Source organism: Vulpes lagopus, chromosome 2 (genome assembly GCF_018345385.1).
Source record: "Vulpes lagopus strain Blue_001 chromosome 2, ASM1834538v1, whole genome shotgun sequence".
NCBI lineage: Eukaryota > Metazoa > Chordata > Mammalia > Carnivora > Canidae > Vulpes > Vulpes lagopus.
In genome coordinates, this window is record NC_054825.1 from 164,136,300 (window position 1) to 164,155,325 (window position 19,026).

The 19,026-nt window shown below is 53.6% G+C and overlaps 3 protein-coding genes across 12 annotated transcripts; 2 read left to right on the plus strand and 1 right to left on the minus strand.

Annotated features, from left to right (window-relative positions):
* Positions 1–6,393: 6,393 nt before the first annotated feature.
* On the minus strand, positions 6,394–8,833 carry FGF21 (fibroblast growth factor 21). The gene is made up of 3 exons (XM_041744617.1): positions 8,429–8,833; positions 8,165–8,268; positions 6,394–7,388 (listed from the first exon to the last, which is right to left on the minus strand). The coding sequence occupies exons 1-3, from the start codon at positions 8,661–8,663 to the stop codon at positions 7,098–7,100; spliced, it is 630 nt and encodes a 209-aa protein (XP_041600551.1). The 5' UTR covers positions 8,664–8,833; the 3' UTR covers positions 6,394–7,097.
* A 930-nt stretch (positions 8,834–9,763) lies between these two features.
* Positions 9,764–13,999, plus strand: FUT1 (fucosyltransferase 1 (H blood group)). 2 transcript variants are annotated; one of them, XM_041745713.1, is made up of 3 exons: positions 9,764–9,859; positions 10,212–10,773; positions 11,333–13,999. In XM_041745713.1, exon 3 carries the CDS (start codon positions 11,335–11,337, stop codon positions 12,430–12,432), a length of 1,098 nt encoding a protein of 365 aa, XP_041601647.1. In that variant the 5' UTR covers positions 9,764–9,859; positions 10,212–10,773; positions 11,333–11,334; the 3' UTR covers positions 12,433–13,999. The 2 variants fall into 2 exon arrangements, with proteins under 2 accessions (XP_041601647.1, XP_041601645.1); XM_041745711.1 differs by having other exon boundaries at positions 9,764–10,773.
* Positions 12,428–18,955, plus strand: IZUMO1 (izumo sperm-egg fusion 1). 9 transcript variants are annotated; one of them, XM_041745704.1, is made up of 10 exons: positions 12,428–12,541; positions 15,337–15,629; positions 16,005–16,079; positions 16,465–16,551; positions 16,812–16,832; positions 17,176–17,256; positions 17,407–17,507; positions 17,770–17,920; positions 18,216–18,438; positions 18,702–18,955. In XM_041745704.1, the coding sequence occupies exons 2-10, from the start codon at positions 15,401–15,403 to the stop codon at positions 18,931–18,933; spliced, it is 1,200 nt and encodes a 399-aa protein (XP_041601638.1). In that variant the 5' UTR covers positions 12,428–12,541; positions 15,337–15,400; the 3' UTR covers positions 18,934–18,955. The 9 variants fall into 9 exon arrangements, with proteins under 9 accessions (XP_041601638.1, XP_041601642.1, XP_041601644.1 ...); XM_041745708.1 differs by lacking the exon at positions 12,428–12,541 and adding an exon at positions 14,432–14,838 and having other exon boundaries at positions 18,216–18,282; XM_041745710.1 differs by lacking the exon at positions 12,428–12,541 and adding an exon at positions 14,434–14,838 and having other exon boundaries at positions 18,216–18,459; positions 18,702–18,832.
* The last annotated feature ends 71 nt before the right edge of the window (positions 18,956–19,026 follow it).

Below are 19,026 nucleotides of genomic sequence, written 5' to 3' on the forward strand. Positions count from 1 at the left end.
CACACGCATCCCCATCACCATGTCTGCAGGTTCCAGGAAGTTCCTGCTCAGTTCCCACTGCACTCTGATTCCACTGCTTCCTGTTTGCCTCTTCACTCTCTTTCTCTTCTCTCTCCTGTCACCTTTCCATTTCCTCTTCCCTCCCTCCTTCCTTCCTTCCTTTTCTTCTTTTTTTCCTTTTTCTTCTTTTGTGTGAGGGAAGGGGGTCTGGAAATTTCTCTGTCTTTTTATAAGCTCATACATTTAGAAGGATGTTCGGAAAGAGACAAGATAACAACGGGGCGCAGTGTGGATCCCCCCAACCCCCCCGGCCCTGCAGAGGAAGCTCTTATCTAATATAATTTTGAACTTACAGAAGTTTCTTTTCTTTTCTTTTCTTTTCTTTTCTTTTCTTTTCTTTTCTTTTCTTTTCTTTTCTTTTCTTTTCTTTTCTTTCTTTTCTTTTCTTTTCTTTTCTTTTCTTTCTTTTCTTTTCTTTTCTTTAGATTTTATGGATTTATTCATGAGAGACACACAGAGAGGCAGAGACACAGGCAGAGGGAGAGGCAGGCTTCCTGCAAAGAGCCTGATCTGGGACTCGATCCCAGGATCCCAGGATCCCAATCTCAGCCAAAGGCAGACGCTCAACCCCTGAGCCACCCAGGCGTCCCTACAGAAAAGTTTCAAGACTCAGGCAAAGTGCTCCATCTATGCATTACCAGGCTCCTCAGTTCTTGCTGTTCCCTGCCACCCACCCTTTTGCCTTATCATCCGGTTGCTATCTCTCTATATTATTACATATTTACATTTCCAGAGGCATTTGAGAAAACACTGTAGATACCGTGCCCATGTCCTTAGATACTCCAGTGTGTATTTGCCAAGAACAAGGACATTCTCTTTAATAACCGCAACGCAATGATCCAAGTCAGAAAATTTCACATGGATCCATTACTCCTATGTAATGAACAGAACTCATTCAAATTTCATCAAGTGTGTTACTCACAACCGGGATGTCACCTGATTGCTCAAAGGACTGCCTCTGGGGCCCATAAATAGGAACACTTCCTCTGTCTTTCTCTTTCTTGACCTTGACTTTTTTGGAGGGTCAAGACCAGTTGTTTTGCAGAAAGAAAGTCTCCTGATTGGAAAATGTTTGATGTCTCCTCGAGATTAGATTCAGGTTGGGTAGCATGGTTTCTTAAACTTCCCCACCTCTACCTCTGCCTCCATCCCTCCACCCCATCCTCCCCAAAACAACGACAGAAACAAATCTGGGCAGAGCAACTAGGATAGCAAAAGCTCCCAAACAACATCTTGCACAAAACCAGCTGACATTTATGCCCCATGGAGCCCCTAAATACAAGTGAGTGGGGCCGAGCCAGTACCCATACAGGAAGAAAAGGAAGCTAGCAAGCCTGGAAGTTTACGCCCAGCCCCCACCCCTAAAGGAGAGGTTGTCTTCACAGCCCAGGACTTGGTGGGAGCAACTAAAACAGCAACCTTCAAACCTTGGGTGTGTATGTGTGTGTGGGTTCACAGCTCCAACTAGTAGGGGGTGTCAGAGGGTGCGTGGGAAGGTTGGAAGATGCTGGGGTGGGTGTCTGGGTCCTCTGAGATCCCATAGTTCTGAAAGAGAGAGAGAGAGAGAGAGAGAGAGACAATGAGCAGGGGCAGAGGCAGAGACAGAGGCAGAGGGAGAAGCAGACTTCCCGCTGAGCAGGGAGCCCGAAGACCTGGGGCTCAATCCCAGGACCCTGAGATCCTGACCTGAGCTGAAGGTGGACTTAACAGACTGAGTCATCTGGGCGCCCCCAGAATCTCTCCTTTGAAAGGACAAAGCTCCATGCTTTATTTTTTTTAAGATTTCATTTATTTATTCATGAGAGATACAGAGAGAGAGAGAGAGAGAGAGAGAGAGAGAGAGAGAGAGAGAGAGAGAAAATGAGCAGGGGCAGAGGCAGAGACACAGGCAGAGGGAGAAGCAGGCTCCATGCAGGGAGCCCGATGTGGGACTCGATCCCAGGTCTCCAGGATCAGCCCTGGGCTGAAGGTGGTGCTAAACCGCTGAGCCACCAGGGCTGCCCAAGCTCCATGCTTTAAAAACTGTTACTGTTGAAATATATTTGACATATAACATTGTATAGATTCAAAGTGTGTAAGATGTTCATTGGATACATTTACATACTGTAATAGGATTCCCATTGTGGCAATAATGAGCACCTCTATCAGGTTACATAATTATCCTTTCTTCTGAGTGGTTGGGCTAAGCTCTATTCTTGTGAAAATGAATGGAAGGGGATCCCTGCGTGGCGCAGCGGTTTGGCACCGGCCTTTGGTCCAGGGCGCTATCCTGGAGACCCTGGATCTTTGGTCCAGGGCGCTATCCTGGAGACCCTGGATCCAATCCCACATCAGGTTCCCGGTGCATGGAGCCTGCTTCTCCCTCTGCCTGTGTCTCTGCCTCTCTCTCTCTCTCTGTGACTATCATAAATAAATAAATTAATTAATTAAAAAAAAAAAAAAAGAAAATGAATGGAAGATTTTGGCAGGACCTCTGGGGGTAAAGGAGAGAAAAGGTTCCGGTACTGGTAGGGGAAGAAACAAAGGTAGATCTGTTTGCAAAATTTTGGAGAGGTTGATAAACTGAGAAAATATATATTTAAAATATATTTATATTTTATTATATTTCATATTAAAAATATATATATACACCTTCTAAGAAAAGGTTGTGTTTTTTTTTTTAAGATTTTATTTATTTATTCATGAGAGACACACAGAGAGAGGCAGAGACAGGCAGAGGGAGAAGCAAGCTCCATGCAGGGAGCCCGATGCGGGACTTGATCCAGGGACTCCAGGATCACACCCTGAGCCAAAGGCAGATGCTCAACCACTGAGCCACCCAGGCGTCCCAAGAAAAGGTTTTTTAAAAAGATTTATTTATTTATTATTTATGATAGAGAGAGAGAGGCAGAGACACAGGAGGAGGGAGAAGCAGGCTCCATGCCGGGAGCCCGATGTGGTACTCGATCCCAGGACTCTAGGATCGCACCCTGGGCCAAAGGCAGGTGCCAAACCACTGAGCCACCCAGGGATCCCCCAAAAAGATGTTTTATAAAGATTTTATTTACTTATTCATGAGGGACACAGAGAGGCAGAGACATAGGCAGAGGGAGAAGCAGGCTCCATGCAGGGAGCCCAGTGCAGGACTAGATCCCAGGACCCCATGGTCAGACGTGAGCTAAAGGCAGTCATTCAACCACTGAGCCACCCAGGAGCCCCTTAAAGATTTTAAATAGTCTCTACATCTAATGTGGGGCTTGAATATTTATATATATATAATATATATATTAAACATTTTTAAAAATTTGAGAAAGAAAGCAAGAGTGAGAGCGAGATAGAGAGCATGAGGAGGGGTGCAGGGCAGAGGGAGAGGGAGAAGCAGGCTCCCAGCTGAGCAAGGAGCCTGAAGACAGGTGGGGCTCCTTCCCAGGACCCCAAGATCATGACCTGAGCAGACATTTATGCAACTGAGCCCCAATTTATATTTTTAAATACCACCTGGAATGAGCCAAGAGTGAATTTCAAGAACCCTGTGCCCAGGAGAACTACCCTGGTCCATGCTCCTCCTAAATGCACTTACCTGTGAGCAAGACCACACCAGTGTAGCCAGCTGCAGAGGTGTGCAGTGATTCTAGAGCATCGCCTGGAAATTCACGTTGCCTAGAACCTGTGACTATGGCTTTATTTGGAAATAAGGTCTTTGTAGATGTAAACAAATTAAAATGAGATCCTACCAGATTAGACCAGGTCTTAAATCTGACATGAGTGGTGTCCTCTTAAGAGGGTAATTTAGACACAGACAGACACAGACAGACATTTGGTGGAAAGGCCATATAAAGATGGAGACAGAAATTGGAGTGACATGTCTATAAGCCAAGGGACACCAAAGATTGCCAGCGACCGCCAGCAGCTGGGAAGGAGCAAAGAAGCCTCCTCCCCTTGAGCCTTTAGAGAGAGCACCGCGCTGCCAACACCTTGGGTTCAGGCTTCTAAGCCCTAGAACCGTGAGAGAGTAAATCTCTGTTGTTTGAAGCCACTTGGTTTGTGGTACTTTGTTCTGGCAGCCCCGGAAAAGTAATATGCTCCCATTCCACCCTCCTGCCCTTGGGGGGAAAACACTGAGCTGATTTTTTCTTTCTTTCTTTCTTTCTTTTTTTTTTCTTTTTTCTTTTTTTGAGCTGATTTTTCTGTCTGTGAGTTTGCCGATGCCCCCAGAATTTTTTGATTCCAGAAGTCTGGGGTCAGAATGTGCATTTCTAGCAAATTCCCAGGCAGTGATGTGACTGGTCCAGGACCACCCTTTGAGAATGGCCTCTCTACAGTATCTCAAGTGTAGAACACTTGGGGGCCAGCTTCCAGCCAGCCAAAGAGCAAACAAGGGGCACCCCCAGCCCCTGGAGCTAGCACCAGGGGCTGGGATCTCTACCAATAAATGCATCTCCTGGGGTCTCTTCCCCGACTGGCTCCCTCAGGTCACTGCCACATCAAGGGCGAGATCCAGAAGTGCTTTTGGTGTACTTTGCGGCTCCTCCCTGTCCACACTTTGCACCTCACCCTGTGGGACCAGCTAGAATGGAGTCCAGAAGGAGTTAGAGGGGGCCTGGGGGGCTCAGTGGTTGAGTATCTGCCTTCGGCTCAGCTCGTGATCCCGGAGTCCTGGGATTGAGTCCCCCATCAGGTTCCCCACAGGGAGCCTGCTTCTCCCTCTGCCTGTGTCTCTGCCTCTCTCTCTCTCTGTGTCTCTCATGAATAAATAAATAAAATCTTTAAAAAAAAAAAAAAAAAGGAGTGAGAGACCATGGGGCAGAGCTTCAGGGAGATCACTCACGCCCTCCGGCAGCAACCCGGGGCGGGGTGGGGGGCTCTCCGGGGAAGGAGATGCTAACCTGCTTCTACCGGAAAGGAGGAGACACAACGCAATTGGGAGTTAAAATCCTCAGGTGGAGTGACAGGTGCTTATTCAACACCTTTTGCAGGTTTCCCGTCTGGTTTCCCTGTTTCTGCCCTCTCTCTCTGGATGTCTGTGCCTCTCTCTCCCATCTTTGTCTCTCTCCTCCTCCTGAGTCTCTGACCTCCCTCTACCTGAGTCTCTGGTCTTCTATGTCTGGGTCTCTTACATCCTCCCTCTGGATTTCTCTCTGGATCTCTATCTGTCCCCCGCCCACTTGTCTCTGGGTCTCTATCACACAGCTCCCTCCTCTAGAACCTCTTCCTTTCCCCTGTAGGGCCGAGTTCTCCAAGCCTGTGGCCAGGGAGTTAATCAAGGGTTAATCAGGGACTTAATCGGGTGCACAGGAGAGGGATCAGGGCAGTGCCCAGTGCTTCTTCCTGCCCCCTCCACACCAGGGAGACTTTCTTGAGGCAGGTGGACTCCACTGAGGAGGAGCCTACATCTCACATGGAGTCCCCTCGGGAATGAAACCACTCTTTCCAAGTGGGTTTTGTGGCATATCAGCTTCTGCTTCTGGCCACGACAATTTCCTCCCGCCTGAGCCAGCCTAGTGCCATCAGAGTGGGAAACCGCACTTTCCACAAGATGGGACCTTCATTTCCTCTGGGCACTGAGTCCCTCCCATGGTCCACTGGGACCTGTGCTTATATCACTCTTCCACTGAGATGGTTCCTCTCATTTGTGATTAAAAAAAAAAAAATTTTTTTTTAAGTTCCTCTCTTTGAACATGGGAATTAAAAAAAAAGAGCCCATCTGGACGCCTGGATGGCTCAGTGGTTGAGCGTCTGCCTTTGGCCCAGATCCTGATCCTGGGGTCCTGGGATCAACTCCCGTATCGGGTTCCCTGTGTGGAGCCTGCTTCTCCCTCTGCCTGTGTTTCTGCCCCTCTCTGTGTGTCTCCCATGAATAAATAAATAACATATTTTAAAAATAAAATAAAATGAAGGGCCCAAGACCACAACTCTTGAGATGCTGCGGTAGTCAACCAGACTCCTGGACCCAACAGGTGCTGACCATGAATTCTGGGGAAGTGTCGTCTGTATGTCTGTCCTTTCATCTTTCCCAACCAGAAAATAACTCAAGGAGCAATGTGGAAATCTAAATTGTGGGAAGCGGGGGGAGAACAGGCAATTCACTCATTCACTGGAACTGGAGTCTGAGGCAGTCATTACACTCCTGAGTCCATAAGCACATGGATGGATGCATTTAGATCCTAAAGTGCTCTGAGAACCAGGACTCCCCTCCTGTCCTTCCTCGGACCAGGGTTCCAGGTTCCTTTTTTTTTTTTTTTTTAAAGGAATTTAACCTTTCTTTTTTAAGATTTTATTTATTTATTCTTGAGAATAACAGAGAGAGAGATGCAGAGACACAGGCAGAGGAAGAAGCAGGCTCCATGCAGGGAGGCTGACATGGGACTCGATCCCCGGTCTCTAGGACCTTAGGCCGCAGGCAGCACCCTACTGCTGCACCACCGGGGCTGCCGGGGTTCCAGGTTCCTTTTCCCTTGTTCTCCTGGGACCTAGGTATCCAGATGTCCAGCTTTCTGATTCCTCAGGACCCAAGAGTCCCACCTAGCATGTTATACCCTTAGGATCCAAGAGTCCTTGCCCCAGGCCTGAGGAACAAGATGTCATCCTATTATTCATGCTAAGTGGACCCAGAAAACTACACGTCCCATGAGGCTGTAGGTCTACGGTGTCATTGTTTAAACGTTCCCCTGTCACTGAGAGACCTCAGAAACAACAGTTCCACAACACAAGCTCCAGATTGGGGGTGGGCAGAGGAGAGGTGGGAGATTAAGAAGTCTTCTCCTGTCAAAGGGCAGGGACAATCCAGAGCCCCTGGGGACACCTAAGCAGAGCAGAAAACTGAGGCCCAGAGGGAGGCTGGGACCTTTCCACTGCCTTTCAGCAATGGGGGCAGAGGTTCTTGGGGTCTGTGGGAGACAAGGAAGCAGATCCCATCTCCTCCATCAAACATTCACACGTGCTCACTCTGATCCTCCTCTCAGATTCTTTATTATCCCAAGTAAGAAAAATAAAAAAAATAAATAAGATAAATAACCCAATAAATAAAGAGGAGACCCCATAACAAAAAGCCCGTGGCTTTAGGAAGCATAGCTGGGACTCCGGCCCTGTGAAGGCCCCACCATGCTCAGAGGGTCCGAGGAGCCCACGTCAGGAGGCTCCGGGGCCAGGATCCCTGGAGGCTCTGGGGGTGCTGGAAGCATGCCTGGCAGTGGCAGGAAGCGGGCAGGCCCGCGGGGGGCCAAGTCCCGGTATGCGGAGTTGTGGGGGCGCAGGCGAAGTGGGAGACCAAGGGTCTCGGAGTGGTAGATGTTGTACCCATCCTCAAGAAGCAGTTCTCGGAAACTGCAGGCCACAGGGTCGAAATGGAGCTGAGGAAACAAGAATGGAGATTAGAGGTATGAGACGGGACATCCTACTGCAGGGTCTAGGTGGCCGGGTGCCCAGCCTCTTCCTCCCCCCTCAGACCCAGAAGTCCTGTCCCCAGTGCCTCCTCCCTCAGACCCAGGGGTCCGGGCCCCCAGCTCTCTCTTCTTTCAGACCACAGAGTGCTCTCCTCCAACAGGATTCAGGAGTCCAGACACTCCTAGGGAGCTGGGGGAGCCCCTCCTCCCTCAGATCCAGAGTCCAGGTCCCAGCCCCCCTCCAGGACACAAACAACAGAAGCAGGCTCCTCCTTCACCCCTGTCCCCAACTTCACAGAGAGAAATCTTCCAGCCCAGGGACCAGTCTAGGCTCTCTGAGTCCAGACAGGGGTGTCTGGCTTCTGCCCAAGGGGTCATGGTTGTTTTAGAGGCCACGGGTTCTCTGAGCGACCCTGTGCCCAGCAGGAACCGGCCATGTAGGAGCCCATGTGGCCACCAGGGGTTATAAGTCACAAGACTCAGCCTCTCAGGCTACTCTATCATTCACAGGCCTCGTGACTCAGAGCCAGCATGTCCCTGTCCAAGCCTCAGTTTCCTCTTCTTGTAAACATGGACAAGGTCAGCTCCCACACGCAAAGGTGGTGGCATGTTGGGGCCACATACAAAGCACAGAATCAAGGCTGGCCCAGGCCACAGATGCAAGATGTGGTCCCTCAGATGGCAAGGCTGATAGGAGGAAGGATGGAGCACAAGGGGGGTAGGTGGGGATTCTGGAAACTCACCGAGCCATATAGTGTCCCATCTGGGCCCTGGCACAGGAACCTGGATGTTTTGACTCCCAAGATTTGAATGACCCCTGGCTTTAGGGCTTTCAGCTCCAGAAGACCTAAGGGGAGAAAGTGTCAGGGGCTCAGAGGGCCTCTGCCCAAGACCCTCCTCCCTCAGACTCAGGACAGCAGTGCCTCAGCCCCCTTCTCCCTCAGGCCCAGGGGTCCGGGCCCCCAGCCCCTCCTCCCTCAGAACCAGGCCCTGTCCTACACACTTACTTTCAGGGCTCCGGTGGGCAGCCCCCACCACTGTGCCATCGGCCCTAATCTCTAGGTGGGCCTCTGTCTCCTGGGCATCGTCGGTGTAGAGGTACCGCTGCCGAACTTGGCCTCCAAATTGTAGGAGGGGGCTGGAGTCAGGGATCGGATGTGCCCGGCAGGCTTCCAGCAAAAGCACAGCCAGCACAGGGACCCACAGTCCCAGGTGCTCGAACCCGGCCTCGGCCCAGCCCATCAATGGCTCACGTCCTCAGGCGAGCTCTGGAGTCTGGGTTTTGAAGAACTGAACCGTATAGATTCTGTTTCAGATCCTGGTCGTCTGGGAGAGCAGATTCAAAGGATCGCTGCTTAGCCTGAACTCCGGGGGTCCTCTGGCACGTGGATTCACAGCTGAACAGAATACCCAGGTCTCTTAGAATGGATGCAGAAGCTCCAAAATTTATATCCAGACAGACCCGCCCAATCACCTTCCCCACACCTGACCCATGATATTTGACCCACTTGGCAGGAACTGGGATTCCACCGTGGCCAGATCAGCCTGAGTGGATGATGCAATCAGGGGGTCCTTCCAGGTGGGGCCTGGACTCCTGAGTCTGAGGAATGGGGACCTGGGTGAATGGGGCTGGGGCTTGAGGGAGGAGAGGGCTGGGGGCCTGGAAATCTGCCTCCCTGGTGGACAAATACTGTGTCCCATAAGCAGCCCTTCCTGATCCTACCTGAATTTCTAGGTTTCTGAAGGGTCACTGGGGGACATTCCTTGATCATCAGGAAGGCAGCGAATGCCACATCACTAAAGCGTCCTCTGCAGGGACGTGGGCATCCTGACCTCAACCTCACCAACTCCAGTCCAGACACTCTTCCTGCACCAAAAGTCCCTGCCTCTCTCTCCTCCCTGATGCAATCCTGGTGTTTCTTTCACCAGAGAAGCTACCTACCCCCCAGGCCCAGAAAGGTGCTCTCAAAATAGCCTGGGGGAGAGGGGAGGGTGAGAGTCTCTGACTCAGCTTTGGTAGCCAAGCCTGGATCTTGAGGGGGAAGCACAGGCTAGAGCCCAAAGGGAATGAGAGGGTGGGCAGTTTTCTGGAAACTAAACCTGTGTCTGAGCCAGGAAGGCATGTTGGTCTGAGGAGGGGGTTGGGGTGGAAAGCCTGGGGTCTCAGGAGGGATACAGAGGCCTGGGGGCTGGACTCCTGGGTCTGGACACACTATGGTCAAATTTCTGGAGAGTGAAGTCAAATTCCTGGATTTGATTTATTGAATGACCTTGGTCACCCTGTTCCAGCGGGGGTGGAAGGGGTGGTGTGTGTGTGTGTGTGTGTGTGTGTGTGTGTGTCTGTAGCCACCGTACAATGGGAAGGGCCTCAGGTGTACAGCAGAACCAGGCCTTGGAACCCCAACCCGGGGCCCCAGCCTCCGCGGGAGGCCGGGAAGGTAAATCGCCCCTTCCTTGCTCCGGGAGAGGCTGGCCCGGGGAGGCGCCGGTCTAGAAAGGGGCCGTCGGGCGCCAGATCCTGCATCCCCTCAGTAGGAGAGGCGGGGCGGGGGGAGCCGCGGGGGGGCGGGGAGCCGCGAATCTGGAATCTGCAGGTGCCGGGTGCTGACAATGGGGGATCACAGGCCACGGTGAGCCCGGGGACACCTTCGGCCCAGAGGCTCCCAGTCGGCGACCCTGAGAGCTGGAGGAGGTTTTCCACCCGCTCCCGGAGCGGCCTGGCGAGCAGGTTCCTCACCCGCACCGGGCGGACGAGGCGAGCCGGAGGATCTTCCTTCCCGCCCGGGGCAGGCTCGCTAGCGGCCCGGGCGTGGCCAGACTCCATCCAGGCCCCCCGGGCAGACCGTGAGCCCGGCCACCGGCGAAGGGGGAGAAGTCGATGGACCCGAGCATCTGCGTCCAGCTTCGCGGCTGAGCTCCAGACGTTCACGTCCAGCGAAGGATGCGGCTGCTGAGGCCAGGAAGGCCGGCCCCGGAGAGCCCTCCGGCTGGCCGCGGCCGTGGAGGAGGGAGCTGGGCGCGGGTCCCCGGGTCTGGGCAAAGCAGGGGGCGGGGGCTCCCCCGCCCCACCGCGAGCCTGGGGCTCCAGGGCAGGGGCGGGGCTCCGCCTCCGACTTACCTGCCCAGCCCGTGAGGGGCGGAGGCTGCGAGCCTCGGAACCGCGCCCATCTCCTTCCTTTTCTCCCCGAGCCCTCGGAGCCAGTCGGGGGAGGCGGCTTGGAGGGGAGGGCTGCCGAGCCTTGGGCCCTGGAGGTCGGGGTTCCGGGGGCGGCCGGATGTGGGCTGCACTTGCGGTCGCCGCGCTCCAGCCTCGCCAAGCCGACTGTGGATCTGCCATCCGCCAGGAGCGCAGGTGAGTGGGACCAGCGGATGCCTCCGACCCAGGAACCCGGGCCTTTAGTCCCAGGAGGAGGCGCGCCCCCAACATCGAACCTCTTAGGACCCCAGAGGTCTCCACCCCACCCCCAACTGCTGCTCCTCCAGGAGCCAAGATCCCTCATCCAGCCTGGGCCTCCTGCCTCTCCTGTGCTGCTTGGCTGTCTCTTACTGTCACCTCCACGGTGGAGTCTGCTGGCCTCCCCCCCCCCCAGGTACACTGGAGAAAGAAGTGGGTGGAGCACTGCCCAGCTTCAGTGGGCCTCACCCGCTGGGAGAGCCAGATTCCAAGATGTGGTGATGAGATGCTGGATCCTAGACCACTGCTCTCGGAAAGCACTGTTCCCCATCCCCATCCCCTGAAATTCCTGGACCCTGCTTCTCCACCCTCAGACCCAGGACCCTGATCCGCCTTCCCTCAGACCCAGGAGCCTGAATCCCTAGTATCCTCCTTCTGTCTGGCCTCTGCTCCTTGATATTTGTCCTCAGGCCCCTGAGGACCTGAGGACCTGCTAACTCCCCTTTCCTCCATGCAGCCATGTGGGCCCCCAGCCGACGGCAGCTGTGCCTGACCTTCCTGCTAGTCTGTGTTCTTTCAGCCGTCTTCTTCCTCCACATCCACCAAGACCTCTTTCATGGTGGCCTAGACTTGACTGCCCTGTGTCCAGACCGCCGCCTCATGACATCCCCTGTGGCCATCTTCTGCCTGTCAGGCACGCCGTTGAGCCCCAACACCTCCTTTCCCTGTTTCAAGCACCTGGCCTCTCTCTCTGGAACCTGGACGATCTCCCCAGATGGCCGCTTTGGCAACCAGATGGGGCAGTATGCCACTCTGCTCGCCCTGGCCCAGCTCAACCGTCGCCAGGCCTTCATCCTGCCTGCCATGCACGCCGCCCTCGCCCCCGTGTTCCGCATCACCCTGCCAGTGCTGGCGCCCGAGGTGGACAGCCACATGCCGTGGCGGGAGTTGCAGCTGCATGACTGGATGTCAGAGGACTATGCCCACTTGAAGGATCCCTTCCTGAAGCTCACGGGCTTCCCCTGCTCCTGGACCTTCTTCCACCATCTCCGCGAACAGATCCGCAGGGAGTTCACCCTGCACGATCATCTGCGGCAGGAGGCCCAGCATCTACTGAGTCAGCTCCGCTTGGGCCACTCCGGGGACCGTCCCCGGACCTTTGTGGGTGTCCACGTGCGCCGTGGGGACTATCTGCAAGTCATGCCCCATCGCTGGAAAGGTGTGGTGGGCGATCGTGCTTACCTCCAGCAGGCTATGGACTGGTTCCGGGCACGCCATGAAGCCCCCATCTTTGTGGTCGCCAGCAATGGCATGGAGTGGTGCCGCGAGAACATCGACACCTCCCTTGGGGATGTGATCTTTGCTGGCGATGGGCAGGAGGGTTCACCTGGGAAGGACTTTGCGTTGCTCACCCAGTGCAACCACACCATCATGACCATTGGGACCTTTGGCTTCTGGGCTGCCTACCTGGCCGGTGGAGACACTGTCTACCTGGCCAACTTCACCCTGCCGGACTCCAACTTCCTGAAGATCTTTAAGCCTGAGGCCGCCTTCCTGCCTGAGTGGGTGGGCATTAATGCAAACTTGTCCGCAGTCCAGTCATTGGTGGGGCCTTGAGTAAACAGCAGGGAGACTTTCTGGAATAGCTGATCATGCTTGTGCCGGCATTTATGCATCTTCAGAGGCCTGGGAGCTTTTGGAGAAGCTTGTGGTAGTCCTGCAGCAGGTGGGCATCCACTTCTAGAGTAATTCTAGCTGGCTAGACTCTGAGAGAAAGGACGGCTTTCTGTAGCTGCCTGGACATTCTAGAACCAGCAGAAGATCTTTTCCTGATGGTTGGCAGTGTCCAGGGAGGCTCATGTCAGTTCTAGAAGGCAATGCCTACCTGTTCTTCCCAACCCATATCTAGAGTACTTCTAGATGGCTGTACCCCAAGAACAGGGAACTCCCCCTTCTAATGTTGCCCCTGGTCTTTTCTAAAAGAGAGGTTCAGGCCTCAGGACTGAGGGAATTTGTGGGTATTCTAGAGCAAGCACTCACCAACTCCCTGGCTATGCTTCTGGAGTCATTCTAGAGAGGGCCAATTCTGGTGCCAGTGAAGAATTCTGCAGGGCTCTTCCAGAGGGAATGGGGTTCTGGAATTCCAGGAGAATCTCAGGAAGGTACAATCAGAAGTGCAACACCTCAGCCACTGCCAGAAAGATTGGTGGAAGAAAAACTATCTGTAGCTGTGACCAGATCCAAAATCTGTCCCACCTTTCAGCCCCTGAAAAAAAGGACAAAGACTTTGAGCAGATAGGCTGAAAACATGCGAGGTGGGGAAAGGGGACGGCTGCTGAAAGCTCCTGGAGCAGAGTTTTCCAGAAATATAGGAACACTTTTTTTTAAGATCAAAAGCTGCCAAAGACAAGCACCACACTAGGTCGCCTCTCCCAGTTATGAAAGTTGAAAATTTCCTCCTCTACGTCTGTGGCTGGGCTGCGGGGGCAGTAGGGTGAGGGTGGGTGGGAGCAGCGGGGTGGTGATGCAATCAGTTTTCTGGAATTCAGCCAGCATGACTGTTTCCTTGGGCTTTTCTGCAAACCTCTAAGATTGTGTCGCTCCCCCCACCCCCGCCCCCATTTCACAGAACCAAATCTGGCTAGAGGCTTGAGTTGGCTTCAAAGAAACCATCTGAGATCCAGCAGGTGAACAGCCCTGAGTTAGGACTCAGCATGGCAGCCCTTCAGATGCAGTTCAATTCTACGGAGAGGGAAACAAATGGAGTCCATCCCAGCCATGGAGTAAATGGACTGATTAACGGCAAAGCTAACAGTAATAAATCTCTTCCAACAAAAAAAAAAAAAAAAAAAAAAAAAAAAAACCAGAACTAAATCTGGCTTCGAGTTTGAAAGGATCTGAAGGTTTGCAGAGTCGGGGCTGGCCTCAAACCCAGGCAGGAAAGAGCACAGGGTCTGGCAAAGGAGGATGGGATTCTGGACTCAGCTTCCAGGAACCCCTTGAGGCTTTTTGAAGGCGGTGGGGATAGCTAGCTTTATTATAGACAACCGTGATCGCATCCCCTATCTAACCAGAAGAATTCAAGCCCCTTTTCAGTCATCTCAAGGAGTTTGGAGGGATCACTCCCTATTCAGCTGCCAAGGTTGAAGAGAGGGAGGTATGAATTAAAAGTCCACATCGCCAACTTCTGTCTGCAGATTTTTTGGAGTCGTGTGTGTGTGTGTGTGTGTGTGTAGGAGGAGGAGGAGGCAAAGTGCAGAACTGCCAGGGACTCATTATTCATGTCAGAGCAGGAGTATTGTCCTGCTCTGGTCTGGCAGCCTCTGGTTCTCAGAGTTATGTGAACCCTGGTGCTTGTTTTTCTGGTGGCCTGTTTCAATTATGCAGAAAAGGAGAGACCTGCTGGATCCATAGGGCCCCAGTTTCTCAGTACTGGTTCTAGGCCTCTTTCCTCTGGAACCCTGGCATCAAGCCCCTTGGGCCAGGGAGAGAAGGTAGAGGGAGGAGTGAACAAAGTGGGCAATTTTTCTTTTATTTATTTATTTATTTATAGATTTTATTTATTTATTCATGAGACAGAGAGAGAGGTATAGATATAGGCAGAGGGAGAAGCAGGCTCCACACGGGAAGCCCGAAGTGGGACTGGATCCTGAAACTCCAGGATCGCGCCCTGAGCCACCCAGGAGTCTGAAGTGCGCAATTTTGAAACTACATTTCCCATCTAGTCCTCGGGGCGGCCAGAGTAATCGGCTAGGGAGAGCCCCAGGGCTTCCTGGGAGTCGTAGTCTGAGGGCTAGAACGGGCCGCTTCTCTCAGGGTCGTGGCTCCAAGCCAGGTTTGCAAAAGGCCCTGTGCACTTTGCCGGAAGCCTGGGTCCGGGGGCTCAAGGACGGGAGGAAGCTGACGACCAGAAGCCCTTTCCTTGGCTGTAGAAGCCGGAGGGGGCAAAATACTTTTCCTTTCGGTAGACGCTAGGAAAGTTCTGGTCTGAAAAGACAGCGGTCTCTGTGATATCACGGAACGGTAGGCGGAGCCTCCCTTTGTTACGGTCTAATGAGACTCAGCGTTGGGCTTGTGGGGCGGGGCCAAGGAAACTCCCAGGGAGCATCTTCTGGGAAGTTGCGGCCCCAAGTGGGAAGCTAGAAGCTGGAAGCTGTGGAAACTCCTTGTAGATCGGGGCGAACGGTGACTTTGACTCCATTCAAAAAGCTCTCCAAATCACGCGACCAACCTCACCCTCTCCCCCCAAAATCCTTAATTTTAGTCGCGGGAAAATATCAGAGTTGGAAGGACGGGCCCTGCTTGTCCTAAAAGCCCTCAGCCCGGATTCGGCTCTTCAGCGAACCCTAGTATTTGAGGGTGCAACAGTCGAGGCCAAGATCGGAGAGCGGTTGTTAACGGTGCACCGGATCTCCGGACTCCCCGGTTTCCTAACCGAGAAGTGTGCGCCCTGCAAATATTTTGGGGGTCTTGGTCTCGGGGAAGAGCTTCGAGTCTAACGCTTCCCTTTCTTCTTCCTAGCGTGAACGTTTAGGGTGAGAGGACCCTCCCCCAAGCTCTGCGCGGACTGAGCGCTCTGGCCGCAATGAGTCCGCAACTTCCCCTCCTGGTGGCGGCGCTGGCCGGCTGCCTGCTTCCTGCCCGGGGCTGTGTCACTTGCGATGCAAAGGTCGTGGAGGCGCTATACCACTTTGAGATGGAGTACCTGCCGAGTCGGGGTCAGGAACTGCAAGGCGTGTTGGACAGGATAAAATATCTGCTGAAGGATTTCAGGAAAATCCCAGATTTAAATGATCAACATTTAGGGGTTGTCGGTGAGGGCAGGGAAGAGCGTGGAAATCCTGAGTCCTGGGAAAGGAGGGGTCTGGTCTGAGGCTAGGATTGCTGGGTGTGGGGCCAGGGTGGGAAGGACTGGAGCCAGAGTCTACTGGGTTCGGAATGGAGAAGGCCAAGATGCAGATTCCCGGTTTACCCCGGGCTAGCAAATGCCGTGTTTCCCTCCCCCTTAGCCTGCAATTTTATGTGAAAAACTACAACTCCCAGAAGGCAACGGTCAGGCAATCCCTTTACCAGTCCTAGCCTTGCCCAGTAGCCCCATGGGTATTGTAGTTTCTAAGACTAGGTGAGCCAATGAGCCAGAAAGGCTTGAATCTGGAGTTCTATCTCCCCTTCTCCCTCCCCTCCTCCAGATTCCCCCACACTGAAAAAGTTATCCATGGATTTTCTGAAGAATTTGAAACGTATCACAAACTCTGAAGAACAAGGTAAATGCACAGAGGGGCCCGGGAGGAGGGGCTCCAGAATCTTCCAGAAAAGTAATAGTTGGTGACAGCTGGTCTGGTAGTGGCTCTGGAGCCAAACTGCCTAGGTTCGAATTCCAGCTCTGTCATCTCCTGTGTGGGCCTGAGTGAGGGATTTCACAGCTTTGTCATTTCTAAATGAAGATCAAAATAATGCCTTCATGCCAGCTGTCGCTTAGCTCAGTGGCCCAGCATTATGTTAAGCAGTCATTGAATTTCATTGTCCCTCCCTGAGAAGACACCAAGTGGAATGCCAGGCTCTTCTGACAGAAACAAACTTCCTGTACCTCACTCCTGGGATGGGTGAGGGAGAGAGGAAGCACTCTGTGTCACCCCTGTTCCTTCCCAGGTGAGGCTTTCCTGAGTCAGATATTCTGGATGTTAATCAAGCAAAAAGCTTCCATTCTGACAACTATAACCCAGTTCCAAAAAAAGGGTGAGGGAAGATGGGAGTCTGTCAGGGACCACAGCCCCTTTCTTCAAAAGTCCCACAGTCCCCGTCTCCAGCCCCTCAGTTCTTGCAACTCTGTCCTCGGACCCAGGGATCCAGACACCTTCCTGGGGACCCAGGGATCCAGGCACCTTCCTCTCTCAAACCCAAGAGCCCAAACCCCAACCTAGTCCTTCGCCCCCCTCATCTCTTTTAACTTAGAAATCTGATCATCTTTTTTTCTTTCTTTCTTTCTTCTGAGGCAGGTTTTTGTCCCAACAAATGTGGTGAGTCCGGATTATAGGAGCTGGTCCTCTATCCCTCATCGTCGCCCGGTTATGAACCTCCCCCTTGGGGTCTCGATGTTTCTTAATTTTCCACTTCTGAGAGGTTCCTGGTCTCCAATATTCCTTCGGCGCTACGGACTCACGGGGGAGCGGGTCCTATTCTATTTGCGCTCTTCACCGAGTCGGGTTGGATCCCTCTTTCTGCCGGGCTTCCTCGTAGCCCCGCCCCTTGGGCTGACCTCCCAGGGACTTGGGCACCTGACCCCGCCCCTGCCCTTGGCCCTGCCCTCTCCTTTTAGCCTCGCCTCTCAGGGCGAATACAGCGTTGATGCTGCCCCTTCAGGTCAGATGTTGCAGACTCTGATCTGGTGCCATAACTGCTTGAAGAGAATACACACTTGTCGAAAGCCCATCGATTGCGGAGGTGAGCGAGCTGGGACCAGCAGGAGGGGTCGACGCAAAGAGGGGCGGAGCCAGAGGAGGGACTGACTGGAGGGGGCGGGGGCTGGAGCTGGCCGAGACCAAGTAGGAGCGAGTTAGGAGGGAGCATCCCACAGTAACTCCCTATCCCCAGTGCACGAAGTCGTGGTCCATGAACTGGAAGACCTGGTCCTGGATTGTGAGCTCAGCTGGCATCGAATCTCTGCAGGCGTGAACAATTACACATTTTACAGGGTGGGACCCACTAACTCCTGTAACCCTTGAACCCCGAGTCCATCAGGCTTGTGTGGGCCCCCTGATCTTTGTATCCAGAGGCTTGCATCTACAATCCCTATGGCCCATGGTCTACCAGATTTTGCTGCTTCTGATCCCCGGAGACCCTATGCCCTGCCCCAGTATACCTACCCCCCATTGAGACCCCGTGATTATCTCACCCCTGTACAACCCGAAACCCTGAATTCTCCAGGCCTCTGTGACCCCTTGAGCTTGGGTCTAGGTTTTAGGGAGCAACAGCTTGCTGCTGTCCGTGGGGAAAGAGCCCACCCTGACCAAGACCATGGTGAGATTAGAAGATGCAGGTACCTACCGCTGCGAGTTGGCCAATATGAAAACCTCCCGGGCCGGGGTCACGCATTTTCATGTCAGAGGTCAGTGCTGGGGAGTTGACAGAAGTGTGAGATTCAGGGTCCTGGGGTTGGGGGGAGTCGGCTTCAGGGCGCGGGCCTGCGGCGCTTAACCTCCTGTTGGGGTGTGGTTTCAGGCCACGAGGGTGTGGCTTCGCACCCTGTGGCCCTACCGCTGCCGGACAGAGATTCACGCAGTTAGGGACGCGCTGCTCTCCTGGAAGAGACCTGGGTCTTGGGGCGAGTTGGAGTGGAGAGGGCTTGCCTTGGCCATGGCGGGACCTTCGTGCCCTCCCAGGACTCCTTTCCTCTCTATCAGTGCTGCCCCAAAGAGCCGGTGGAGCCGTGTGGTCGTCACCAACCACTACTACTACTGCTACCACAGAGTACGAATTCTCTACGGACTGGGATCTCTCTCTGCTCTTCCCAACCGCCCTGGCTAATCCGTCAGAGTGTCCGAAGTCCGAGGACATTCTGAGAGGCCGTCTGATAGGACTGCTGCTCTGGGGCTTACTAGTGCTGTTAATCGCCTTTGTGACCGCGTGAGCCGCCCTCTGAAGAAGGCAGGGCTTGGAGCAAGGGGAGGGACCTCCAACTTCCTACCGCCGGAGGGGGTCTGGGAACTGGGGAACCCTGAGAGCTGTACTTCCCTTGGGGACAGGGCCTACAGAACAGGGTGGGGCTTACCTAGGTGGGCTCAGCTTGGGTCACTACTAGAATAGGATCAAATATAGGGAGGATGGGAGGGGTGTCTCTCACTCAGGACCTAATCTGGTTTCGCTATTTGCACCCCACCCTCCCCCAGGATCCTTTGCTTTCGACCTGGGAAGGTGATCAATTACATAAAGGCTTGGAGGACCAACCAGAAGGAGGCTGCTCAGCAGGCCCAGACTGCTATGGAGCCCCAGGCTGCCCTGGAGTCGCAGGGTGGGCGGGAGCCCCAGGGTGCCCAGAAGCCCCAGAGTGCCCGGAAGCCCCAGGCTGCCCCGAAGCCCAGTGTTTCAAAGGGAAAACTCTCGGCATCAAAGCTCCAGTAAAAGATTTATCTGGTGGTCTAAATATCTGACTCATTCCTCCCATCTGATCCTAACTTTTGGTTTCCCTAGAGGAGAAGTCTGGGTCTGGGGATG